Below are 23,779 nucleotides of genomic sequence, written 5' to 3'. Positions count from 1 at the left end.
AGGCCAGCACTTCTCTTCTACACTGTCCCATTCAAGTCACAATTTTTTTTCCTCCAGCCTTTTTTTTTCCTTTGTTCCAACAATTACAGTGTCAATGTTCTATATAAGAAGCGTGAAATGTTTTTGAAGCTGGAGGCTGGAACACAGCTATCAGATCAGTACGCACTAATCCCAGATTTTCATGCTTCGCATTGCTCTTTTCCTCACTCCAACGCCCAGGGCATGGGGTTCACTACTGCAGGTAGCGTATGGCTATTAAAAGCAACCGCCCACTTCTGAGAAAAAAAAAAAAAAGGCAGCTCAATATGCAGAGATCACAATGCAGAAACTGCCTCCTACACAAGCATCAGGAGAACATCAAAGGTCTCAATGTTGAGATTCCCACATCCATCTGACCTCAGAGCAAAGAGTCGTCCCAATTCAGCAGGGGTTTCTGCATTGACTGTGCTGCAACCAGCCAACCCTTTCCCAAACCATCAATTCCTAACATTTTCCCAAAGCAACAATTCCCAACAAAAATTCCTAAAGCAGACTTAACCGTGTGAGGATGTTTCTGGATACAATTCAACACTTTTTTTTTTCTAAGCAGATCTCAAGCATAATCGAAAAACACTTGATACAGCCACACATTATTAAAGGTGTACTAATGAATATACATTAACACATTCTAGCAAAGGTTCATTTTAGGACTTTTATGTATAGTGTAGTCATGGACTACCAGCACAGCGACACTGCCAGAGTGTCTCTGTGAGACTTTGAGTGAAGATGACCAAGAGTCTGAAGTAGGCTCGTTACACACCAGTCTTTTGGAACACCTCCAGCTGTTCACTCTTCAGTTCCTTGATGGATGCCATGACAGACTTGAATGCCCCCTTCAGTCGCTTGCCCAGCACCATGTGATCAGGCTCTGCCCTCAGTCTAATGCCATATTTATCTTTGTCGGTGGACAGCGTGAGTTGGCGGACGTTCAGTTCCTGGAGAAAAATAAAAGCTCATTACATTTAGAGGGTTAAAGCATCATGATGAAGAGCTCAGTTCCTGTATGAGTAAAGACAGATTGTGCATCACCCGTACAAGGTTCGCTTTTATTACCACTCATGGCTGCATAAGGCCGAATGGTTAAGACTGTAGGAAACAGCGTAATAGTGAAGACAATGCCTTTGAGAGCTTTGTTCCGTTACACTCATATACTTTAGAGGCTTCAAAATACACAATGTAGTGAAACACAGTACAGCTACCCTCAGCACTAGTTGTTCAAAGAAACTACTGGAAATCCACTGATTCTATTTGGGCTGGCAGTGAAACGAATTTAAGGAGGTACAAAAATCAGTGACGAGGAAACTGACTAACTGTTTTCTGAGTTCCTCAGTGTACTAACCAACAATGTCTATGACTGCATCTACATCTATAACTATGACTGACTGGAGACACTTTTCAATACACTGGTCAAACACACACACACACACACACACACACACACACAGAGCAACGCCACATCTAATGTTCTTTTCTTTCCCTAATCTAGGACGGGAGTCAGAGCTGTCAAAGACATTTGAATAAAACATGGTTACTAATGAGCTCATTCCAGGCAGGCGAGCAGACATCACTTTTATCTTCTTGTCTATGGGAAACAGAAAAACAACAAATTCATCAACAATTCCATTAGCTAGCCATTCAAAAGCACTGGTTTCTCCGAACTGACCCAGTTTCACCTAATATGAGAAAAAACTACCACCATAAAATTTAACAGCATGTTGGAGAATATTCCAGAAAGCTGAGCTAATGCAATATTTACACCAGGGAGTGTTACGGCAGAATACATTGGTAATCTGATGAGAACAGTTTACAGTAAATAAAAGTAAAAACAGAAATTTTAAATTACACACGAATAATTACCAAGTTACAAAAAGCCAACGCGTTTGTCACTAAATATTGATCTTTTCTGGATCAAAAAACAAACAAACAAACAAACAAAAAAATCAGCAATTTTTATCAAGAAGAAAAACACTGTACTTTTTATTCCTACAGTACATTGCATTATGTGGGCGCAAACTAAAATCCTGCCACTCCTAAAAGTGTATCTCATTCAATTCAGTGAAATTATAACAGGGATTCATATTTTGCCAAAGTGCGATGGCTTGGCTTCATAAGATCAGACACACACTGGTTTTGGGGGCAGATCAATGGCAGGCTATGCCACTACGCACCCTACTGCTCACTTCACAGAGTGGGGGGAAAAAAAAAATATCGATCATAGCAGGACCAGCAATGGACGTGCTAATTTTAGCTCCCATGCCCAGCCCCCCTATCAATCAGCCTGCCCTGCATGAGAGGAGATGAAGGACAACAGGTTGGCACCACTCATCCGGCACCTTGGTGTGGCCGACTAACCAAACTCATCATTCAATCAAGGGACAGCCCAACAGAGAGAGAGAGAGAGAGAGAGAGAGAGAGGGACAGAGAGAGAATTATATAAAATGGTATTTTGGCATTGGCCCACAACAACACTAAAAATAAACCAAGATCCCCAAAGTGACATACGAGAAAGACATTCATCCAAAGCAATAAAAATCTTTAACAGAGTTTAAACATAGCTCCATAAAGAGCTCTACAGCACTGTAGTATAATGGTACTAAAAACTACGCACATATAGAACTACAGCACAGTAATAGCATCCAATAAATGCCTTAAATATAATCAAATATCAAACAACTAAGCACTGTAGAAAAATGTCAGTTCAACAACCCATGTAAGTTATTCGCAATTCACAGTAACGATCAAAAAACTTCAGACTTAGTAAATTTCAGAAATGAATTCCTGTTTAAAAGTATCTTCTACAAAATATAACCAACAGGATTCATTCAGCACAACCCACCTCTTTATTTGTCAATAATCTGTCAGAACTGTTTACTGTTCTTAAATCGTACAGCTAATGCATCAAAAAAAAAAAAGGATATCAAAATGATCTCATGCTAGGATTAAAAATTTAAACCAAAGTCAACTCTTTTCAATCAAACCACATGATGTAGACTAATTAACATTAAGAAATGTAGATAGCTCTGTAAAATTCCTAATTAGTTCAGATTTCAGATTACCACAGTACATATCCGACAACTTTGTTGGATTAATATGGCAGCGTGCATGGAAAAAGGCTTCTTGAGTCTCCTTCAGAGTTTCTCTGTCCTATTAATTCATGTGATTATCCCTTTGTTTTATTCTCTCCACGATACGAAGGAGCTGAACAATAAACCAGAAGTGGTTTGGTAATGCACAAACTAAACAGCTCAACATTTAAAAAAAAAAAAAAAAAAAATATATATATATATATTAACACTGTTTACTTAAGTGAAAGTGAACCACCAAGGTTAAACGTTTACTTTTCAATTTTCCCTGAGAGAAAACAGCCTGAGCGATAAGAGTAATGCCCTGAAAGAGATAAAACTGTTTATGTCCAAGGTGCCAAATGAATCTCTCTCTCGCTCTTGCTCTCTCTCTCTCTCTCTCTCTCTCTCATATATATATATAAATAAACGGACTGGATTACAGTAACTTTAAGTCAATAAAATTCCTAGCTGGAGGCCGCTGTTTGAGTTTAGTTCAATATAGAAGCTCTTAAAAAGTTAAGATTCATGACTGCCCCCCAAAGCACCATAATTTAGACTTTAATACTTTCCAGTGAAAAACTGATATAGATATATTTCAGCAAATACTGAAAGGGAGATGTTTTCATTTTCACATATATTTTGGGTCTGTGTGGGTATACTTTTTTCTTTTTTTCTATTTGGAGGTATTTTTGGGTGGGCATGTAATTCTATAATACACTATAATTTTATAAGTAATTCTATAATTCCATAATTAATGACCACTAACTCTATATTTTAAATTGTCTAATTGCTACCATATAATGTAAACTACTGATACTCAAATGATTCAGCTGTTGCTACATGCAGTATGAAATGTGAGTATGTTACTGACCAAAAGATGGAACATAGAACAGAGAGCTGTCTTGTCATGATCGTCTATGGTCACTAAACGACCAGGATGGCTCTGGCATACGAAGGCATTTTTCTGTCAGCTAAACTCACCTCCAAAATGTAATTCTGCAGGTCCTGGATATCCTTCAAAGCCTCGGGGTCTTGATGGATAACGACCACCTCCTTGAGGGGATACTACAAGTACAAAGAAATATAAGGAGTTAGACTCAGCTGAAACACATCCGCCAGCATTTATAACAGAGCTGATGGCGTGCGCACAAACACAACACAGACAAACATTCTTTGAAACAAACAAAAAAAAAAAGAGACGTATCCAAGCACAAAATGAGTCAGGGGGACAAGGGGAGAGAATAAAACATTCATGCCAGAACATGAGCCAGCTGCCTGAAAGATAATAAGATGGCTAGATCCTAGCTTCCCTCCAGCAGCTTTTGTGCTGGTTTATAATCACTTTCTTTTTCCTTTTTCATCCCCCCCCCCCCCCCAAGAGGTATATTGTTGTGAGACAAGGGGGCCTACCTTGACGGGGAGGGTCTTCCTGTCCCTGATAACTCGTCCCAGTTCAATGACGGACTGCATTTGCGAGACGGCACTTTCAATACGTTTGTCAATTAGCGACTCTCTGTAAACAAGCATTGTGTTAAAGTTAGACTGATAAATTGACAAACTGGTAGAATGGTAGAACAATGGTAGACAATGGCTAAAAAAAACTGTTGCACAATAAATTTATTTCTTTTACTATGATGTTTTTTTTTCAGGCTTGTTCTGTTATTTAACTTGAAGTCCAATTCTTCTGACAGTGTTACAAACTACAACAAATACCCGGTGAAAATTTTGCGTCATATTCAAAAGGCTAAAACCATCAGAGGATGACCTAAAGAATACAAAAACCATTCAGTGAGGCTGAATCCATCCAGTGACCAACTCAGAAATGTCATTTATTCTCTGTTTTTAATGGATTTGCTAACATGGCTGGTTTAAAAACAAAAAAAAAGAAGAAAAATCAGCAGTCTAATTGAGGGGGAATGAGGTGTAACGGAGAGGAAGGAGAGAGGGAGACAACGACACAAAGGACAGCCAATCAGTTAATGAGTTCAGTCTGGCTGACTTTTCAGTCCTGTGACAGTAGGTCACCTCTGAGAGACACACACAAGACTCCAAAAGTAGCACTTAATAGCACAGACAAGAGACTGTAATATGGAGCACTACATGAATTTTCAAAACGGGTTCGGGAGGGGTGTGGTGACGTCAGAAGACCTTCAGCGTCTCAGTCTCTGTGCAGCGGCATACAAACTAGCTCGGATCCATCTACAGTACTGAGGCAAATATGAACACAGCCCAGACAAGTAAGGACATTTTAAATCATCAGAGACGCATGAGGACGTTTCGTCTTGTCGTAAGAGTTTTATTTTCCATCTCGAGTATAAAGAATCAGAGCCAGACTGTTCTTTATATCAAAACATCTTTCTAGTCTGCTTCAGATAAATAAATCCACCCTTCTGACCCTGCTGGAAGGTTAAGTCACGCTGTCAGTCTCATCATTAAATGTGTTCATTTCCATCTTATTGACAATATCTGGCAGACATGTGTCGAGGTGTCTGGCGTCCAAAAACAGAAAACTGCTATGAGATTGTACAGAGACTAAAGTTTAAAAAAAAATAAATAAATAGCCTTCTTTCACGAAAAGACATGCTCAAAGCAGCAAGAACATTCTGGATGCTCCAAATTTTCAGTGACTTCAATTTTGAGGAGGTTTTGAGCATTTTACATTTCTTAAGGATATTTCTTAAAGTCATTCAGAGGGAAAATAAGTTAACAGGTTGTCAACACACTATGAACACGTGCTAACATTGCTAACTTTAGCTAACGTTGCTAAAACTGTGTTTTACACTCTTTTTAAAGTAACTTTCGTGAGTAAAGTCTACGACAGGACGTCGTACCAGGATAACAGGAATTTTCCATGTGCCGTGCTGCTTTATGTAAGGACAGGGAGAATCTGATATTCTTTTTTATCTCTTCACTGACATGCAGGAATTTGACACCTCACTACAGATTCCTAATGAAACTTTGGCAACATTCAAACTCATCAGTCAAGTATGCAGCACACATAAAAAGATCCATCGCAAGACAATTATCTTCTCGATTTCTCACTGGCAGGTCTGGGCATATGAATTCACATCACACTCTTTGTTCCTCTGGTATTTGTTTACTTGAGGATGAAAAACAATCTAATTGAACGTGAGGGAGGGAAAAAAAAAAACCTTTTAATACAAGAGTTTTCAAAGATCGACTGACATTCATTTAAATAGATTTTGGCATGGCATCTGAAACTCAGGGAAACTAAAAAAAAGACAAATGAGACACAGACTGACGTGTGAGGGTCTAACATTATTCCTGAGTGAGAACAAAGGGCCACTGTGACAGGGAGACACTGACTGTCAAAAAGCTACATCCACTTAGAGAACTACAAAATTGCAAATTTAGGGCTACTCTTATAACATCACCAAGAAACAGAAACTCAAAACAATTAAACTGAAAATAAATACATAAATAAATAAATAAAATTAGGTCCAGAGTGGAGATGCACCACAGGCGGTTCTCAAGGGTGTCAGTCTAGGTTTAAAGATGGAATCTAGATCTTTACTGCTCATAGAGCCATGTCTTGAGTTGGTGTGACAAAAACAATATATACCCAAGTTTCATGTTGGGAGGAAAGGGTTGAATGTGGGCACCAGTCACTATGATGCCACCACAAAGGGGAAGGATTCTATGACAGAGCGCTGACTGACAGAAGGCTGGTATAAACAGGCACTGTACCTGACTGACAGAGGGCTGGTATAAACAGGCACTATACCTGACTGACAGAGGGCTGGTATAAACAGGCACTGTATCTGACTGACAAAGGGCTGGTATAAACAGGCACTATACCTGACTGACAGAGGGCTGGTATAAACAGGCACTGTATCTGACTGACAAAGGGCTGGTATAAACAGAAACTGTACCTGACTGACAGAGGGCTGGTATAAACAGGCACTGTACCTGACTGACAGAGGGCTGGTATAAACAGACACTGTATCTGACTGACAAAGGGCTGGTATAAATGGACACTGTACCTGACTGACAGAGGGCTGGTATAACAGACACTGTACCTGACTGACAGAGGGCTGGTATAAACAGACACTGTACCTGACTGACAGAGGGCTGGTATAAACGGACACTGTACCTGACTGACAGAGGGCTGGTATAAACGGACACTGTACCTGACTGACAGAGGGCTGGTATAAACGGACACTGTACCTGACTGACAGAGGGCTGGTATAAACAGACACTGTACCTGACTGACAGAGGGCTGGTATAACAGACACTGTACCTGACTGACAGAGGGCTGGTATAAACAGACACTGTACCTGACTGACAGAGGGCTGGTATAAACGGACACTGTACCTGACTGACAGAGGGCTGGTATAAACAGACACTGTACCTGACTTGTGGCAGCATAAGGTAATGGATGCTACTGGTGTCCTTCTCCTCCATCATTGCAGGATCAATGAGATGGCGCATGTTCTGATACATCAGCTCAGTAATGAACGGTGTGAACGGAGCCTGGGTGGGGGGGAAAAAAAAAAACAAAACAACTTTAACAGCATCGTACAGTACCGTCCCAGAGCTCCGTATCTCTCATTCTCATTCAATCTTCTTTCTCATACCCAGAGGTTTGAATAATTACAAAACAGGAAAAGCAATCAGGATACATCTAAAAAAAGAACTAAAGAACATTTCTGGAACATTCTGTGAATGGTAAACGGCCATGAATGGTAAAAGAATGTCTGACAGGTTGTTTATGATGCGTGTGGGTCATGGCATCTCAAAATTTGGGATGTTAAAAATAGTCAGCTACTCTCATTGTATCCCCAGTCACGCTTTGGCTTTTCTTTACACTATTCCCTAAACACTGTCAATTTACAGTTTTACTTCAGTTTGTTCACTCTTATTCAAAGAAACAGTCTAAATACAAGATCAGAAACCTACATGCACTGTCGTATTGAAACACTCGAAAGCAAGGCAATGAATCCTGTCCTTTATGTCTTTCTCACTTATTACACATTTTCTCTACAAATCATATGATTTTCAAAATTGTCTTTTAGACCGAGAACTAATTAAAGACATAAATTAACCGAGTTACTCTCTGAAACCTTAATCAGACACAGCTGTCATGGAAACAGGAGACCAAGATAATGTCAAAAGTTGAAAGTGGCTTGGCAAACCCATCAGACTTTTGCTCTCTATATTTCACGCACACACACAAACACACACACAAAGTCACAGAAGGCATAATTTAATTTCACTGCATGAATTTTTAATAATACACAGTGACAGCCGTCAGATTTTCTCTCTCCTTCTCCCATACAAACACCAGAATTTTTTGTCTTAAACACATACACACACACACACACATACGTAACTCACCATCAGTCGGCACATGGAGAAGAGCACGCTGAAGAGAGTCTCTAAGGCCCACATGCAGTCTTGAGTTCCACTCTCACCCTGCAGGTCACAAACACACGCACACACACGCACACACACACACACGCACACGCACGCACACGCACGCACACACGCACACGCACAAATGACACTGACACATCACACAGCAGCTAGATACAGCACAAAACACACTGACATGCTCTTGGCAGTCAACTGTCAAAACACAGCGTTTAACTCGAGATAGGAATACGTCGCTCCCAGTTCTGCTCCAACAATTTGTACAGATACCATTTGTGACTCAGGTCTGTAATAGAAAGCTATTTGAAAGAAGAAATGTGTTAAAGTCAGTCTAAAAAATTCAAGACCTGCTTAGGAGACCACAAATGCAAAGCGCTTACTTGATATTCCATAACTACAAATAATAACAACAGTTTATAAACTGAATCTCAGGAAATGAAGCATGCAAGATGTGGGCCAGCATACATGGCTTAATTAGTCTGATGTTTCAGCTAATTAGTGCAGGATGGTATCTACAACTGTCTCATAGAACACCATCACCTTACTTAATAAAGATATTTCTTCTGTATATTTGTTAGATAATATATCTCTATATTATGGCTAAGCCTTATTTATACAGTCAACACCTCACTCCTACACTGTTTAAATGGACTCCTATGTGGTGCCTTAATGGACTATGACTAACTTTTGAGTAAACCTTACAACATATCTTAAACGTTGAACGTTATAACAACATTATAACACACCTTCAGACGCCTGCGGTTGGTCCTCACATACCAGTTGGTCAGCATGTCCACAAACTTGACAAGTCTGGGCACAACTGTGTACAATCTGTACCCTGCAAACAGAAAGTCATAGATTTCATTTTGAGTCTGGGTGACAAGAGACAGGAGATAATTCCTTTCTGTTACCAACCTGTCCTTAACTGTCAAATATTCTCCCCTGGGCACACAAATGTAACAGTTCCAACCATTAATTGCTTTAACATCAGCCAATGCAGAAGCATTAGTGTGTAACCAAGGGGTTTTAGAATTCGACCTAGAGTTTGCAGTTACTTTTATAAGTCAGTAGTTTTTTGATGTCCTTGCTAAATAGTCTCACCCTCCATTTCAGTCTTAAAGAACTGGATGAGGGATTGGGTGAAGGACTGGATCCATTTATCCATAATGTTGTCACTGGGCCTGGCCGTGTTCTCGTTGTAGAGGAACTGGATGCCCTCCTCCTAAATGGCAAAGAAAACAATCAGATTTTTAATCATCCAAAAGGAGAGAATGTTTTGTAACTCTGAGCCTATTAATTAGCATTTTTTCCCTTCTACAGATAGTCTGTTTGTTTTTTTCTTTATTGTTTTCTTGGTTATTTTGTAAACTAAACCAACTGTGCCTGAGACCAGTAAGAGTCACAGTTCAGATGATCTGGAATCCAAATATAACCAGTCTGCATATATTACTTCTTCAGATGGTTTCTATATGTGTGAGTGTGTGTGTGAGTGTGTGAGTGTGTGCGTGTGCGTGTGTATGCGTGTGCGCGTGTGTGCGTGTGTGAGTGTGTGTGTGAGTGTGTGTGTGAGTGTGCGTGTGCGTGTGTGAGTGTGCGTGTGAGTGTGTGCGTGTGCGTGTGCGTGTGCGGGTGCGTGTGAGTGTGAGTGTGCGTGTGAGTGTGGGTGTGAGTGTGGGTGTGTGAGTGTGTGCGTGAGTGTGTGAGTGTGCGTGTGTGTGTATGTGAGTGTGGGTGTGTGAGTGTGTGGGTGTGTGAGTGTGTGGGTGTGTGAGTGTGTGTGAGTGTGTGTGAGTGAGTGTGTGTGAGTGTGTGCGTGCGAGTGTGAGTGTGCGAGTGTGAATGTGTGTGCGTGTGTGAGTGTGTGTGTGTGTGCGTGTGAGTGTGTGTGTGAGTGAGTGTGTGCGTAGTTGGGGTAAGAGTACCTTGTGAAGCCTCAGCACGTTCTGTACGAGGAAGCGGTAGGCGTTGTACCACGGCAGGAAGACGTCTTTAAGCACATCCCTCACTCCCTCCTCTTTGAAACGCAGGTTTTCAGCACGTACCACTGGAGAATTGATCAGGTAGAGTCTGTGAAAACGACACGAGGCAAAGTATAACAAGCCAGCTGGGATGCCATTCATTATGGTGCTGCTTCATAATTTCTACATGAAGTAGCAAAGAATCAGTCAGGAGGCCGGTTAACTAGTTAACTAACCTGGAAAACGAAGTCAAGATGCATCATCACCAAAGGTCTATGTCTCACAAAATGTAAAAAAACAAACAAACCGAAAAAAGAAAAAAAACTTGAGAGTGCTGACATCATTTTTCAAACAAATTTGGGAAGGATAGGCAAGCTCCTGCAGGAAGTATAAGACAATTTTATCTGCCTCAGACACACTACATCTTCTGTCGACTGACACTGCAGGGTTATCCCCACCTAGTAGATTCAAGTGTACTACATTAAAGCAGGTAGGTCAATTCACCATCTGTACCAACGGACTGTACTCAAAAATGAACAGAGACCTGGGTGACAGTCAGCTGAGGAATTTTTGATTCGTCGGAGAACCAACATCTTATTTAGCGTTATTTTATTTCTCCTCCTGGAACAAACTTAAATTTTGCTGAGTGCTCCTCTCTTCCATACAGTCAATAAGTTGTACCTTACCCCTGCCTCTCCAGATGACTCCGACTGCTTCCTTTCCCGTCCAATGACAAACTAATCTTTATATTCCTGGAATGCCTGGGGTGATTCGTGTAAACTTCTTTTTTTTTTTGACTGATTGAGAGACAGTGCCGGGTCAGCTGTGTTCAGAGAAGACACCAGACCCGGTGAAAACTGAATAAGCCGTGATGTAAATGCCACTGATTCACTCTACCAAGAAATGAGGTCAGAGGCAAAAGAGCTCTTCTAGGAAGAGGTGATCACTGTTTAGAGGCACTGTCTCTGTGAGGCATGATGCTACCCCCCCCCCCCCCCACCCCCCCACAACTGTAATCATCAGAAAGGTCTGCACCCTAGCAAGGCCATTTCATCTTCCACTGTCAAAACCCTGAAGCCCACACAAACCTCTCTGATGAATTCACAGAAATACTGGCGGCCACTAGCAAGCAGATGGGCTGGCATAACATTCACAGCGGCTTTCAGGGCCAGCAGAGCTGAACACTATCAAATACCCACAGAAACCCTATGAAACGGGAACGCACTGATGTGTGCAGATGTGTGACGGTCAGATGTTGTGGCCCTCTGACTGTATCTTCAATTAAGTCGACGCTTACAATAAATATGACAAGACAGCTTAATGAATTTACAACTCCGTATTCCACTAAAAAAAAAAAGTGGTGGTCGTATGCTGTGGCTTCACAGGAAATGCAGCGGCACTGAGATATGATGAAAAGACACAAGTTCAAAAGACTCAAATTCTGAGATAAAGCGCAACATTCCCACTGTTACTTCTACAAACCAGATCCTATTTTTGACTCTTAATGAAAAGGTTTTGCTTTAAGTTAAGAAAAAGATTCTGTTCATTTGTGGATCAAAAGAACCAAAGTACAAATAAATAAATAAATCCAAGAAAAACAAAAAAGGATTAAAAATACATAAGGGAAAAAAAAGCTTTGGGCAAACTGTGGTTAATCAGACGTCTGTTGGAACTGTCACAACCATATGGATAGATTCAGTAGTACTTTATTCATTATCCATATGGCAATGCCATTTTGGTGCTTCGGGCTCTCAGATTAGAATAGGGGAAAGAAAACATCACTTCAATGTACGGTTTCCTTTATAATCTCTCTTTAAACACAGAGCAAAAAAAAAAAAAGCACCACTTTTTACAACCGAGATGACAAAAACCTCTACGAACCTTTCTGATTTAAAACTAATTATGCGAATTTTGTTCTTTTTTTGGGGGGAGGAAGTCTTACCTAAGGGCGTCGGCACCATAGTTCTGCACGACCAGATTCGGGTCTGGGTAATTCTTCTTTCTCTTGCTCATTTTTTGCCCATCGCTGCACACAAAACAAGAGAGAGAAAAGACAGTCCACGTTAAGTTCAGCCAAACTCTTCTAGGTCACCAGGCAATTAGCCTGTTTGTTCCACTAGTGCTTGGCTTTGCCTAAAGACCTTAAACCTGTATAGACCATATGATGCTCCCACTGGCTAAATGTCACACAGGACTTTCTATTTTTTTTTTCTTTTTGTTTTAAACTGAAGATTGGCCTCGTCACAAGCATGATGTCGTTACCTTGCTAGGACCAGTCCGTTGACGATCACGTTCTTGAATGGCGGTTTGCCAAACAGTGCAGATGACAGCACCAGCAAGGTGTAAAACCTTAAAGTGAAACACAGAAAAGACAGCAAGAGACTTTAAATGTTTGCATGACTTCCATTAATAAAGTAAGTCATTTGGGTTTCCTAAAGCGCAGCATGTTATTGACTTATTTGGTGGTTTATTTGTATTTAAGTAAAACAGGACAACGCGATCATCTGATGATGACTACCTCTTTGACTAAACAGAGAAATTAGACAGCTAGGGAAGATGCATGTATGTCAAGTGGAATCCCACACTCCACCGCACTCTCTCTACTGTGTCAAACAAAGGGCAAATAGCACAACACGCAGGCTTAAGTATTTTCACAATGTATTAGATTAGGCATGCTAATTAATCAGATAAAAGTTTCATCCACTTATTGCGATAAACCTCGCTGTCTTGCATGAAGATCACCTATTACAGAGGTCATCTGGCACTTAAAAAAAAAAACTGAAGAAACAGCTCTTCAAACAAGCCCTTGAATTCCATGGATAGCTCACAGACACACCACCACTTTGCTATCATGTAGTTTAAGCCCCCAAACCGAAAAAAAAAAAACTTAATCAGTGTCAAGAAGAGTCATATTTACTAAGTTGTGGCAAACTGATTAGCAACCCACACACACAGGGGGAGGCCTGCCAGTATATATGTGTGTGTGTGTGTGTGTGTGTGTGTGAGAGAGAGTATTTGTGTGGATATTATTACATACATACATACATATATATATTTTTCGAGGGGGGGGGGGAGAGAGAGAGAGAGAGAGATACAGATACAGACACAGTTACAGTTATCATCATTATTATCTGATTATTATGAAAAAAAAAAATCCCTCACCATCCTCTGGTCTGGTCAATGCCCTCTGCGATGAAGTCTGCAGGGAAGCTGTCCTCAAACTCCCGGCGGTTCTCAAAGGGGTAGTGCACCTGGGCATAAGGCATGCTGCCACTCTCAAACCAGCAGTCAAAGACCTCAGGCACTCTCCGCAGCTCCCCCTTCCCACAGCGAGACGGAATGGTCAAATGGTCGATGCTGCCAATACACAAAGCATGCAGCCTGATCAATGATCGGACAATACTTTCCATTTCAGTGGCTAATACATTACAGGAATGATGTCATCAGCATGTCATCAATTAGAAACAACAGAGAACAGGAAAACTTAAAGCTTTATTTCCCCCAACTCATTATATCAGGGCAAGATCAATTGAATTTCTCTAAATCGATATCAGAATCAATGGTACTGGCAGCTAGTCACTGAACTTAAATGACTATTAATGGAAGCTGTTAGTGGACTGGGACCAATGGGAAAAACACAATGATAACCCAAAGTGGTTCAAGAGGGAAAAAAAAAATCACTCTCAGTTATGGTTTATTAATGGTACTATTCCCAACCCTCAATGGTGGAGTCATGTCAGTGACCAATTAAAAGATTTAATGAGCCTAAACTGAAACTACTGAATGCACTGAAATGTATGTATTAACAGCTTGATGGGTCTTCCTAAACGTCTTATAAATTGATACCTGACGCAGCCTAAAGGCAGGACTGGGAATATCTTATATCAAAGCCAAAGGAGCAACTCCTAGCATTGCTGCGGTGAGTTAACTATGGGAGGAGAAAAAAAACAAAACAATGCCCGTCGACGAGGGCTGCCAGTTCTCACAATTAATTAAGATTAATTAGATGGCGAAAGTGATCTTGCCCATTTCCAAAGCTGTTCGTCAAGTGAACTCCAAGGAGGATGAGCCGGGACAAGTACGCGGTAATCGCCGTGGCGATCAGTGACTCACCTCTCCCGATGCAGATCAGTTACTTTCACACCTGTGAGCTCGGCCAGTTCTTCCACGGAACCCACACACACCACCTGAGACGGGGACGGGAGAGGGAGGGGGAATGGGAGAGAGAAAGAAAAACAGACAGAGAATGCAGACAGGACATTGGTTTCACATTACGGTATAGCTGAGAAAGAATATGAAAAATACCATGGAGCTGATTTTGAAGAACATCTCAAACAGGCATTAATCTTAAACCACTCAGATCAATCGAATTTCCTCAAAAACATGCCGGTGATCAAGATTTTTGGAATTGGATTATTTAAGAGAAACTGACAACTAATCAGAACAAGAGGCAAACCAACAGAAAGCAGCCCCCCCCTGAAAGAGGGAAAGCAGCATTGGTATTATCAGAGGAATTTGTCAAAGACAAGCTGGGTCATCTATTTAAGGTCACTCTAACACTCAGAAAAGCAGGACGACATATTCTTAAAACTCTGTTTATTCCCTGAGACAGGGTCAGTTTGCCAGTGTTCTAGTTTTACTCATGACACCGAGTACTCAAGAAGCAGAGTCTAAGTCTATGATATTTTGTGATTAAAAGTATTTTTAAATTCTTTCAGAGGACACCAGTTTAACAGCAATAGCTTGTCATACAGACCCACATTTTTTCATAAATTAACAAATGATCATCAGAGGTTATAGTGGCTACATCACTCAGGCTTTTATGAGAAACTTTACACAGAGAGTACTCTGCTCAGTTCAAGTATGTGAGGAAGCAGGGATGTCCAATGGACTCTAATAGTAAACTTGATAGAACCTCATTTTCCAGAAGATTCTCCAGAGGACCAATCTTACCACCTGCAATTGTCTTTTGACACTGAAAAAATGGCTCAATTACTCCGTAAAGCCAACTAAGCAACAAATCACGACACAAGCCCTGCTACGAAACCAAGCTGCAAGCAACAGAACATAGCAATGCCTTGACTACACAGAGAACTCGTATATTTGAACAAATGATTTAAATGGCATAAAATAAGAAGTTAAAATGTAGCATCTGTTGTCATTCAGATCCTTCCCAAAACTTAAGCAGTATGCAAAACCAATAATATTGAGAAATTATTCAAAAGCTTTCTTTATGTCAAGCTTTGGGGAGTGACCTAGTTCACCCCTTAGAGGGAGACCATGAACAATATATCAAGCCCCAGAGAAAGTGGTTCACTCGCTTTGCTCGAAGCCACAGTTTTTCATTTTCCCGCTGCGCCTGGTGCAGAACATGAGGGATTGCATGACCACAGTGACATGTGGGGAAAGTTTGTTAGCCACACTTTCAAGGCAGACCTTCCAACTTTGGCAAGTCTGTAAAAGCTGTAAGAAGTTCTGAGATTGGCCAACTGACAAAATGATGGAGGATCATTATTAATCAACTGAAAATTCATGTATACTACCACTTGTGGGTTTGATGTATATTCAAAAAGTATTGTTGTCAGTCATCATGGCTTCCAGTTTTCGCCAGGTCAGAAGAACCGTTGGTGAACTGGACTATGTATCCACCAATGCCAACACAGAGCTAAGCACATACTTAGGCACTTAAAAGTATGCTGCCACCTACTGGTACAGTTTGTAAAGATATAACTTTCATATTGGTTGCAATTAGTCACGATTCTGTGACATCAAAGGCAGTGCCCAACAAAACTCAGTTTACACAGAGAGGAGTGAAGATAAACTACACCAGGGGTGATTCATTCATTTGTGGCTTGTAAAGACGAAGACATTCAAGTCATTTATTTTCTCAAGCTGTTAGCTACAGCACCATCATTTCTCTTGATCTTCTATAAAGGACAAGGTGCAACATTTTTGGATATGCAACCAAATCTACTCTTTCACCAAATGATAAGCCAAAAAGAAAAAAAAAGACCCGCTCAAAATATTTTGAAGTCCACCAGACCCAGCATAACTATGCACAAATGACCAGCCAAGACACCCATAGACTTATAAAGACATAATGAAGTTTACTCCGAACTGTGTTACTCCTCTGCTGGAGCAGAGAGCTGGACTGCTGTCCCCATTCCGTGGTGGGTGCAGGTAGCTGGCCCAGATAGGGCCCCCTCGACCGAGCATTCTGGAGCTCCACTTTCTGGCCTTGCACAAGCTCAGGGAGTCAGGAGGCACTCCAGAGACCAGCTCTTGGAAACATCTCATTATGCTATTTTCAGGAAGCAGGTCGCTGTCCTTCTTTTAGAGTAGCTCATTTTTGCTCACAAAGACACCAACAACCCAATTTCTCCTTTGGTTAAGTTGGATTTTTAGCGGGACTGTGCTAATGAGTATGTTTCACTGTGCCATTGACTATTAACAGAATAAATATCATAATCCGTTGTGTGGCAGTGAGATCTTGCCTTTTAAGGGTTATTCTCTTCTGTACATTTTGATTTTGGCAAATGCAAAATAGACAGAATTCAAAATAGGACAGATTAAACCACTATATCCCAGGCTATGACCCAGGATTTCAAAATCAATGCAAAGCTGATTTTTGGTGCATAATTTTAAATTCAGTTTATCAGCACCCATGCCAAGTCTGTCAAATCACTATATTGAATAGCTTCACCTATCATCTCTGAAATATCCACACCCCATTTTTCTAGTTGCCTACACTAGTTTCTGACAATAATATTAAAGGAAAGTTTTATTTCTACTGTTTTAGCCGTTTGGTATTTAATGCATATAGGTAGCTGTAGACTGTTAGTCTTTATATGGACTTGCCATCATTAGGTTATGAAGCTGTGGTTGTATCTGTAATCTGACTGTCATCCATTGTGAAGGGCTGAATTAAGACTGTTCACTAAAAACACATTAACCTCCGTCTAAAGCCCTGTAGGAGGACAAATGACTGAGAGAGACATGATTGGTGCTGTTTCCCCACGGGGCAAATGTTGAAAAGAAAAGAAAAAATGAAGCTATGCTAGCCCAGAGTGGCAAAACATAGATCCCACCAATATCTATGAACATGATTGCATAGCTCAAAGAAATCACTCAGGCCACCAGTATATATACACACACACACACACACACAAATATGCACTGTTTGACAGTCAAAGTGAAATAGGTTTCCGTACCAACCCCCCCACCCATCACTGACCTCCTCATAATCATCGCTAACCCATAATGGGATGGGGGTCCCCCAGTAACGGTTCCGTGAGACTGCCCAGTCACGTGCATCTCTTAGCCAGTTCCCAAAGCGCTTCTCCTTCACAAAATCAGGGACCCTGGGAGCCAAAGAGCAGGACAGAGAGAAAGAGAGAGAGAGAGAGAGAGAGAGAGAGAGAGAGAAAGAAACCAAGTGAGTGAACACAGATGGTACTTAACAAAGGTGATGCATGGGAATGAGTACATTTAAACAGCAGTGGAGCTCTGGCCTTGGGGGTGAGGATATAAGACATGGAAAAACAATTTCAGCTCATGTTTTAACTCTAATATTTTGTATTGAAAAGAGATGACCTAAGGAGAATGTGTACCACATTACAGATTCCATGTCCCTACTGAACAGTGTTCTGCACCAATAGTATCAGTCCAGACTAGTTACTACAGCTGGCTGGAGGTTACGGTGAACTGTAAAAACAGTCTTGGGGGACCATCTGAATTGTAACTCTTTGACCTTTGATAACTGGAAACAGAAATGCCTGAACGAACATTGAGACTCCAGCTAAGAGGTCAGCACATAACTTCTCAAGATTATTCAGATTTGCCCTCTCACCTCCACAGGATATTATGGAGATATAGAGAATGCATATATCAATATGTGCACATGGAGAGCATTGCCAGCAGGCAGAGTACCTGAAGTTCAGGCATACCACATTCTTATAAATACCTATTTCAGTTTCTATCAGACCACCAAAAACGTCTTACGAAATAATATCTTTCTTACTTGGTCCAGGAAATGTGGTGGAATAGCTGTGCTTTGTCAAAATTACTGTGGCACCATATGATCCTGATGCGCTACCTCAGCATGGGAAAGAAGAGATGAGGCATGTCTATTCCCAACCTAGAGCCTGACTTCCAAGGGAAAAATATACACCAAACACAGTACTAAACTTATAGTCAATTAGTCGCCTATTTGGCCTTCAAATCGTGTGATATCGCCTGGGAGCTTCAGGGCTCTTTCTCAAGCAAATCTTTTAAAGCACAACTCCCTAAGTTTCAAGGTGTCTGAATCTGAGCCCTAAAGTGATTAATCAGTGCACATATTCATATTCACTTTCATTTCCATAGCATAATTGAATCAGGATTAGCCTAAATGAGCGTGTGCTGATGAGTGTCGGCATTAGGGGAAACTATGGCGAAGAGGCCTTGGGTAAACAAGGACAAGACTGAGAGAAATCACTGGAAGACAAACAAGATTTGAGAGAGAGGGATTTCAGGCAAAGCTGATTTGAATTCAAATGAGATTCCACTAGAGACCAGAGAGTAGCAATGGAAAGACTTGCCCTTGAAGAATGTTTCAGAAAAGTATAGGTATGCCTGTATGAGAGGATTTGAACTCGAATAAAGCATGTATTGATGTGCATCACCCATTTGGCAATATCCAAAAATAAAATATTTGTTAGATAACTTAACTGTCACTGACAGCAAAACCTTCACAGAACCTAAATCACTGCTACAGGTAGGGCAGCACCATTCTCATACCAGCACATCTGCATCAAGCAAAGCCTCAACTCTAAGTAAAAATACTTTTACTGTTTTTTCAAGTTTTTACACAGACTACTGTCAAAAAATTCCATCACACTGGAAATAAAGGCAGTCTTATCGGTAAATCGGAGAAGTACAAATTCAATTTTACATATTATGTAGAAATAAAAAAATGACATGACATGCTAGACTTTCAGACAGGTTGGCCACCAATGTGAGGGACCATATTCATTTTCAAACTGTGACTTTGGAAGCGCACTCATCTGAGAGGAGACCGAAAGAGCTGCAGAAGAAACACTTTTTTTTTTTTTTTTCAGTGAGCTCTAAGTAATCATTAGTTCTAAAATGGTACGATTAAGAACACAGACACAATGAGCTTCAACAAAAATACATGTTCAAGGCTGCAGTTGTCAGGTGGTTCATGTGAGGTCATGTTTATTAGGGTTTGTTTTATTCAGAATCTAGGACTGCTTTCCATACAGCGATCACGGGTGCGCGGTGAGAACCTACAACATTTGGACTTTCTTGCAAAGCATCCAAGATGTCAATATGATATTATTAACACACTCTCGTAACACAATTTTGTCAATTAGCTCAACGTAACTTTTCTTTCAAAAATATCACACAGTAGTGCGACGACCCTTCATTCAGCTGGCCTCTATTCCTTGTCATCTTTTCCATGCTAAAAATAAACCGTGGTGCCTTCTTTAATAAGTTGGACTGCAAAGGTTAAAGCCCCCTCCTAGGCATCTACCTCTTACCCCCCCCCCCCCCCCCAACTCCCTTTTCTCTCTTTTTTTGGGGACACAACACAGCCTCTGGAGAACACCTCGGTAAAAATCACAGTCAGGTTCCAACAGCCGAGCAACGAGTTCATTAATTCCCATTTGTGAGAGGCACTTCTATTTAGGCACCCAATATATCAATTTAATGATTTTTTTTTTTCTCTCCCCAGACTAAATGTGGAATTTAAAGTGTGCTGTCTTGTGCTAGATGTACAGGGCTATTTAACTTCCACGTGTTTCTATAATAAGCCTAAGGGGAGGAGAGGTCTGCAGACCAGTCGACATGGTGGGGACACTTTTAAACCCCTTACTGAGGGGTCAATTAAGAGAGGAGAGCCGTAATTGATTGGTTGTTACCTATCAGATTTGTTGAAAGTGACTGGGAATTGTCAATAATAAAATGCTGGGGCAAAAAAAAAAAAAGGGAGTCCTTTGTCCACCTGTGGAGAAAATTGGAGCAAATAGTCTTATTTATATCCAAGGAGGCACTTGTGAGTTTTTTACCCTGTTGTTGTCAAAGCTGATGGGTCAGGTTGTTTACTATCTATCTAACAGGAGTACACTCTGGGAAGACACAGTTACACTAGGCTGCACACGTTTATAGGTGATGCAAAAAATGCCACAGTGCCATTTACTAGGACACTACTACTACATTTCTATTTGCATTATAATAGCATCATACTTGGTTTCCTGAGCAAAAACATCAAGTCTTGTGCAGTGTAAGTCAATTCTGGGGTTACAATTATTATTTGAATGCATTAAATACATTCATGGTTCACAAGCAGAACTATAAACAAATTCTAGATCTTTCCTGGTCTCATATCATATTAGAAAATGACACCAAATTCTATATGGATTTGAGTTTGATACCTTTAGTATTCTTGTTGGTGATGCAGCTGAAGTTTTTCCTTGCTATGTATTCCTAATATCTGCCAGTAAAAGCACCTGTCTTCATCCACCAGCCGAATTCTACCGTGACAATTATCAGTTACAAATGGCACAATTCATAATTCACTCCAGACATGTCATAAGGACATCTCTTATGTCTTTCTTACGTAATGCACTCACTTCCATCTGTAACGTCTAAGTTTTTTAACTGTTGTATTTTGGCGTCTCAAGCTTTGAGCAGAGCTGATTGCTTCTCGTGCTTTTTAGTGTATGCAGTCTCTTCGTCCAACATCTGAGGCCCCTATCGTCAAGGCAAATCACTCTCAAAAAGGACTGCCAACATCCCAAATTATCATCAAACAAGGTATCTGACTCCATGAGCGCCTTGACAGAAAAATTAAGGCAAAAGTCAAATGCAAGATCATTTTAGCACCTATTTACAATTATGGTACAAAGTACATTTCAAAAATTCCTTTTTTTTTTTTTGCATGGTGTATGATCTTTGTGCTGATAGCACAAGTCAGAGATAACTACTGTAATAACTATTATATTGTATGGTAAATCTAGTTCCTGCTCTCATCCCATCTTCACTGAAGAGTAGGCATCATACTCAAAAATCGTAAGGATGATCGTAAGAGCATAAGAATCTCAAGCACACACACCCAAAAAAAAAAAGAAAAAAAGAAAGAAGCCAATGCCTTTAGGCTACGTTGGGAAATGCAAGCCAATTTTTTGAGCATATTCAAAATAAGTTAACTGGCAGAGCTGTGTTTTCCCTACAGACCGTGCATACGACTTCCTGAGCATAAATCCCATACCCCCCTCCCCATCCCCGCCCCCTCCACCCCCTCATTTCTCCTGCTTCCTCCCCGCAGGTGATTCATCTCAGAGTGACAGGCACATTAGGGTGGACCGGCCCTGCTGCAGACATGTGGGAATAAAAGGACAGCACATAGCACCAGTAATGTGGCATTGACCCAAAACGCTGTGGGCGTAAACTGAATTTGCCTACACGCCTTCCCCTCTTTTGCAATGGGACTACCTTACAGCGGGGAGAACATTACTTCCCATTGCTTTGCCTTATTTGACTTCATTTGGCCTTACCTATGAGATGAGATTTTTTTTTTTATGTATGTGTAACTGCTGTGGGGAAATGATAGGGCAAAGAAAGAGAGTTTCTGTAGGAACAAATTCTACCGGCTAAGTGTATTCTAGAAGCAACAGCGCAGAGAGATGAATTTCAACCTCCCCAAAAAATCTACAATGCAGTATATTTTCTGAGCATCATAATTTAGGAGAAGAGCGCTTCTTTTATCAGCAGGAGCGAGTAATTTACTGTATGATTTCACTCATATAACCTTTCCCATAAACCTGGAGGATGAGACAACCAATCAGGGAGATGTTACTTCATTATCTGCTGTCTGTCTTATTCTGCTGGAATTAATAACATAATACATGAACATAGTGCTTAAGTTTGGAGTATATCGAACTTTCCAGTCATTTTGGTTTTCTGTCCTATTACACATTAAGTAATTAAAATGAATATTATGCTTGAAAATTAAAGACTTTTTTTCCCTTGGAGCTGAATTAATGATTATCAAACACAGCATATCAGTGACACCCAAAGTTGCTGGTTTACTTATGTTTTGTTTTGTTTTTCCAGAGAACTTCAAAAACTTTAAAGAAAACACTGCAAATTACAAAATTACATGCCTAAAAAGGTCCCTGTTTACGACTTCCAATTAATCCAAAACTGCATAAACGCAAAATTATCATGTTAACAATCAGGTTAATTCCTATTGGGAGTTTTTTGAGTCCTTGTGAAAAGACTGAGCTAATGAATGGTAAATGGCCCTATCTATTCCAGCGTGAACACAGAGAGCGACAGATCACTTGAGGTCTTACCAGTAGCATTTGGCATTGTTTTCCAGAAGCTTATCCACCATGTGCTCCACACTCACAAACCAGCTGGGCACTGCTTTATAGATCAGTGGTGTGTCAGACCTGTATCATGAACAAAAATACAGATTACCCAGTCAACAGTTGGTTTTTATGATACACAAAGTGTTAATAGTATCTCAGACTTCCATCTGTGCCTTCTAACTAAAACTCAGGCTATCTTCATTAATTGACAATCTTGGAGCTTACGACACATTATTTCTGAATGTGATCCTGTCATTTACTAGAACCCAGCTATAGCCCGTTAAAGCACGACATCTGGACTCATGTAATTTAATTAACTCGTTGACATACACTGTCTCTGGCAAATATCGGCGCTGGTTTACCATCTGCTGTGTTATTGTTCAAAGCTTTTTGGGTACATTTGACCATTTGTCGAAAAGAAAAAAAAAAGAAAAAAAGACAACCACCTCCTTCAAAATTAAAGCAGATTATAAAATTTCTCTTCAAAACTGTATGGCATATTATAGTACAGGAGCAGAATAAGGATGAGGGTTAAGTTTGGATGATGAACGTATCACAAAACTCCATATCAATAACGCCATATCAACATAGTAATGCTGCACCACAGACTAAAGTCAACATTGTGGTGCCTGTAGTGCAATTAACAGTAATTGTAGCCACTAAAAACTACCCCACACACATACACACACCTATCATATCCCAATGGTTTCGTACTAAGCACAAACGCTATAACGTTATTAAGGTAGAGGAAGCAGCATGGATGAGCTGGGAGATCAATACCAGGCAGATTTATCGATATGGTGCAGTAAGCGATACATCATTGCAGCGCGGTTTCCCACGTTCACGGGGGTTAATGAGTACAGGGCAAATGAGCTGTACTGCAGAGGTATTTCCTTGACCTCTAGGCCTGACCTTTCAGGCTACGGTTAGTGCTGAAGCAGCAGAT

The 23,779-nt window shown here is 40.6% G+C and overlaps 1 protein-coding gene across 1 annotated transcript in view; it reads right to left on the bottom strand.

Annotated features, from left to right (window-relative positions):
• iars1 (isoleucyl-tRNA synthetase 1) overlaps positions 1–23,779 on the bottom strand; it is a 46,195-nt gene that overhangs the window by 8,847 nt on the left and 13,569 nt on the right. The window contains exons 13-26 of the mRNA XM_030776500.1: positions 22,816–22,914; positions 17,691–17,817; positions 14,570–14,643; positions 13,619–13,813; positions 12,719–12,805; positions 12,399–12,482; positions 10,421–10,565; positions 9,600–9,720; positions 9,245–9,336; positions 8,463–8,540; positions 7,477–7,598; positions 4,515–4,617; positions 4,086–4,169; positions 800–974 (exon numbers count right to left, since the gene is read on the bottom strand). Coding sequence (XP_030632360.1) covers positions 800–974; positions 4,086–4,169; positions 4,515–4,617; positions 7,477–7,598; positions 8,463–8,540; positions 9,245–9,336; positions 9,600–9,720; positions 10,421–10,565; positions 12,399–12,482; positions 12,719–12,805; positions 13,619–13,813; positions 14,570–14,643; positions 17,691–17,817; positions 22,816–22,914 — 1,586 coding nt within the window. The remainder of the gene's footprint in view (positions 1–799; positions 975–4,085; positions 4,170–4,514; positions 4,618–7,476; positions 7,599–8,462; positions 8,541–9,244; positions 9,337–9,599; positions 9,721–10,420; positions 10,566–12,398; positions 12,483–12,718; positions 12,806–13,618; positions 13,814–14,569; positions 14,644–17,690; positions 17,818–22,815; positions 22,915–23,779) is intronic.

This window comes from Chanos chanos, chromosome 6, assembly GCF_902362185.1.
Source record: "Chanos chanos chromosome 6, fChaCha1.1, whole genome shotgun sequence".
NCBI lineage: Eukaryota > Metazoa > Chordata > Actinopteri > Gonorynchiformes > Chanidae > Chanos > Chanos chanos.
Note: the sequence above shows the minus strand (reverse complement) of the source record. Positions and strands in the feature narration are given on the sequence as shown.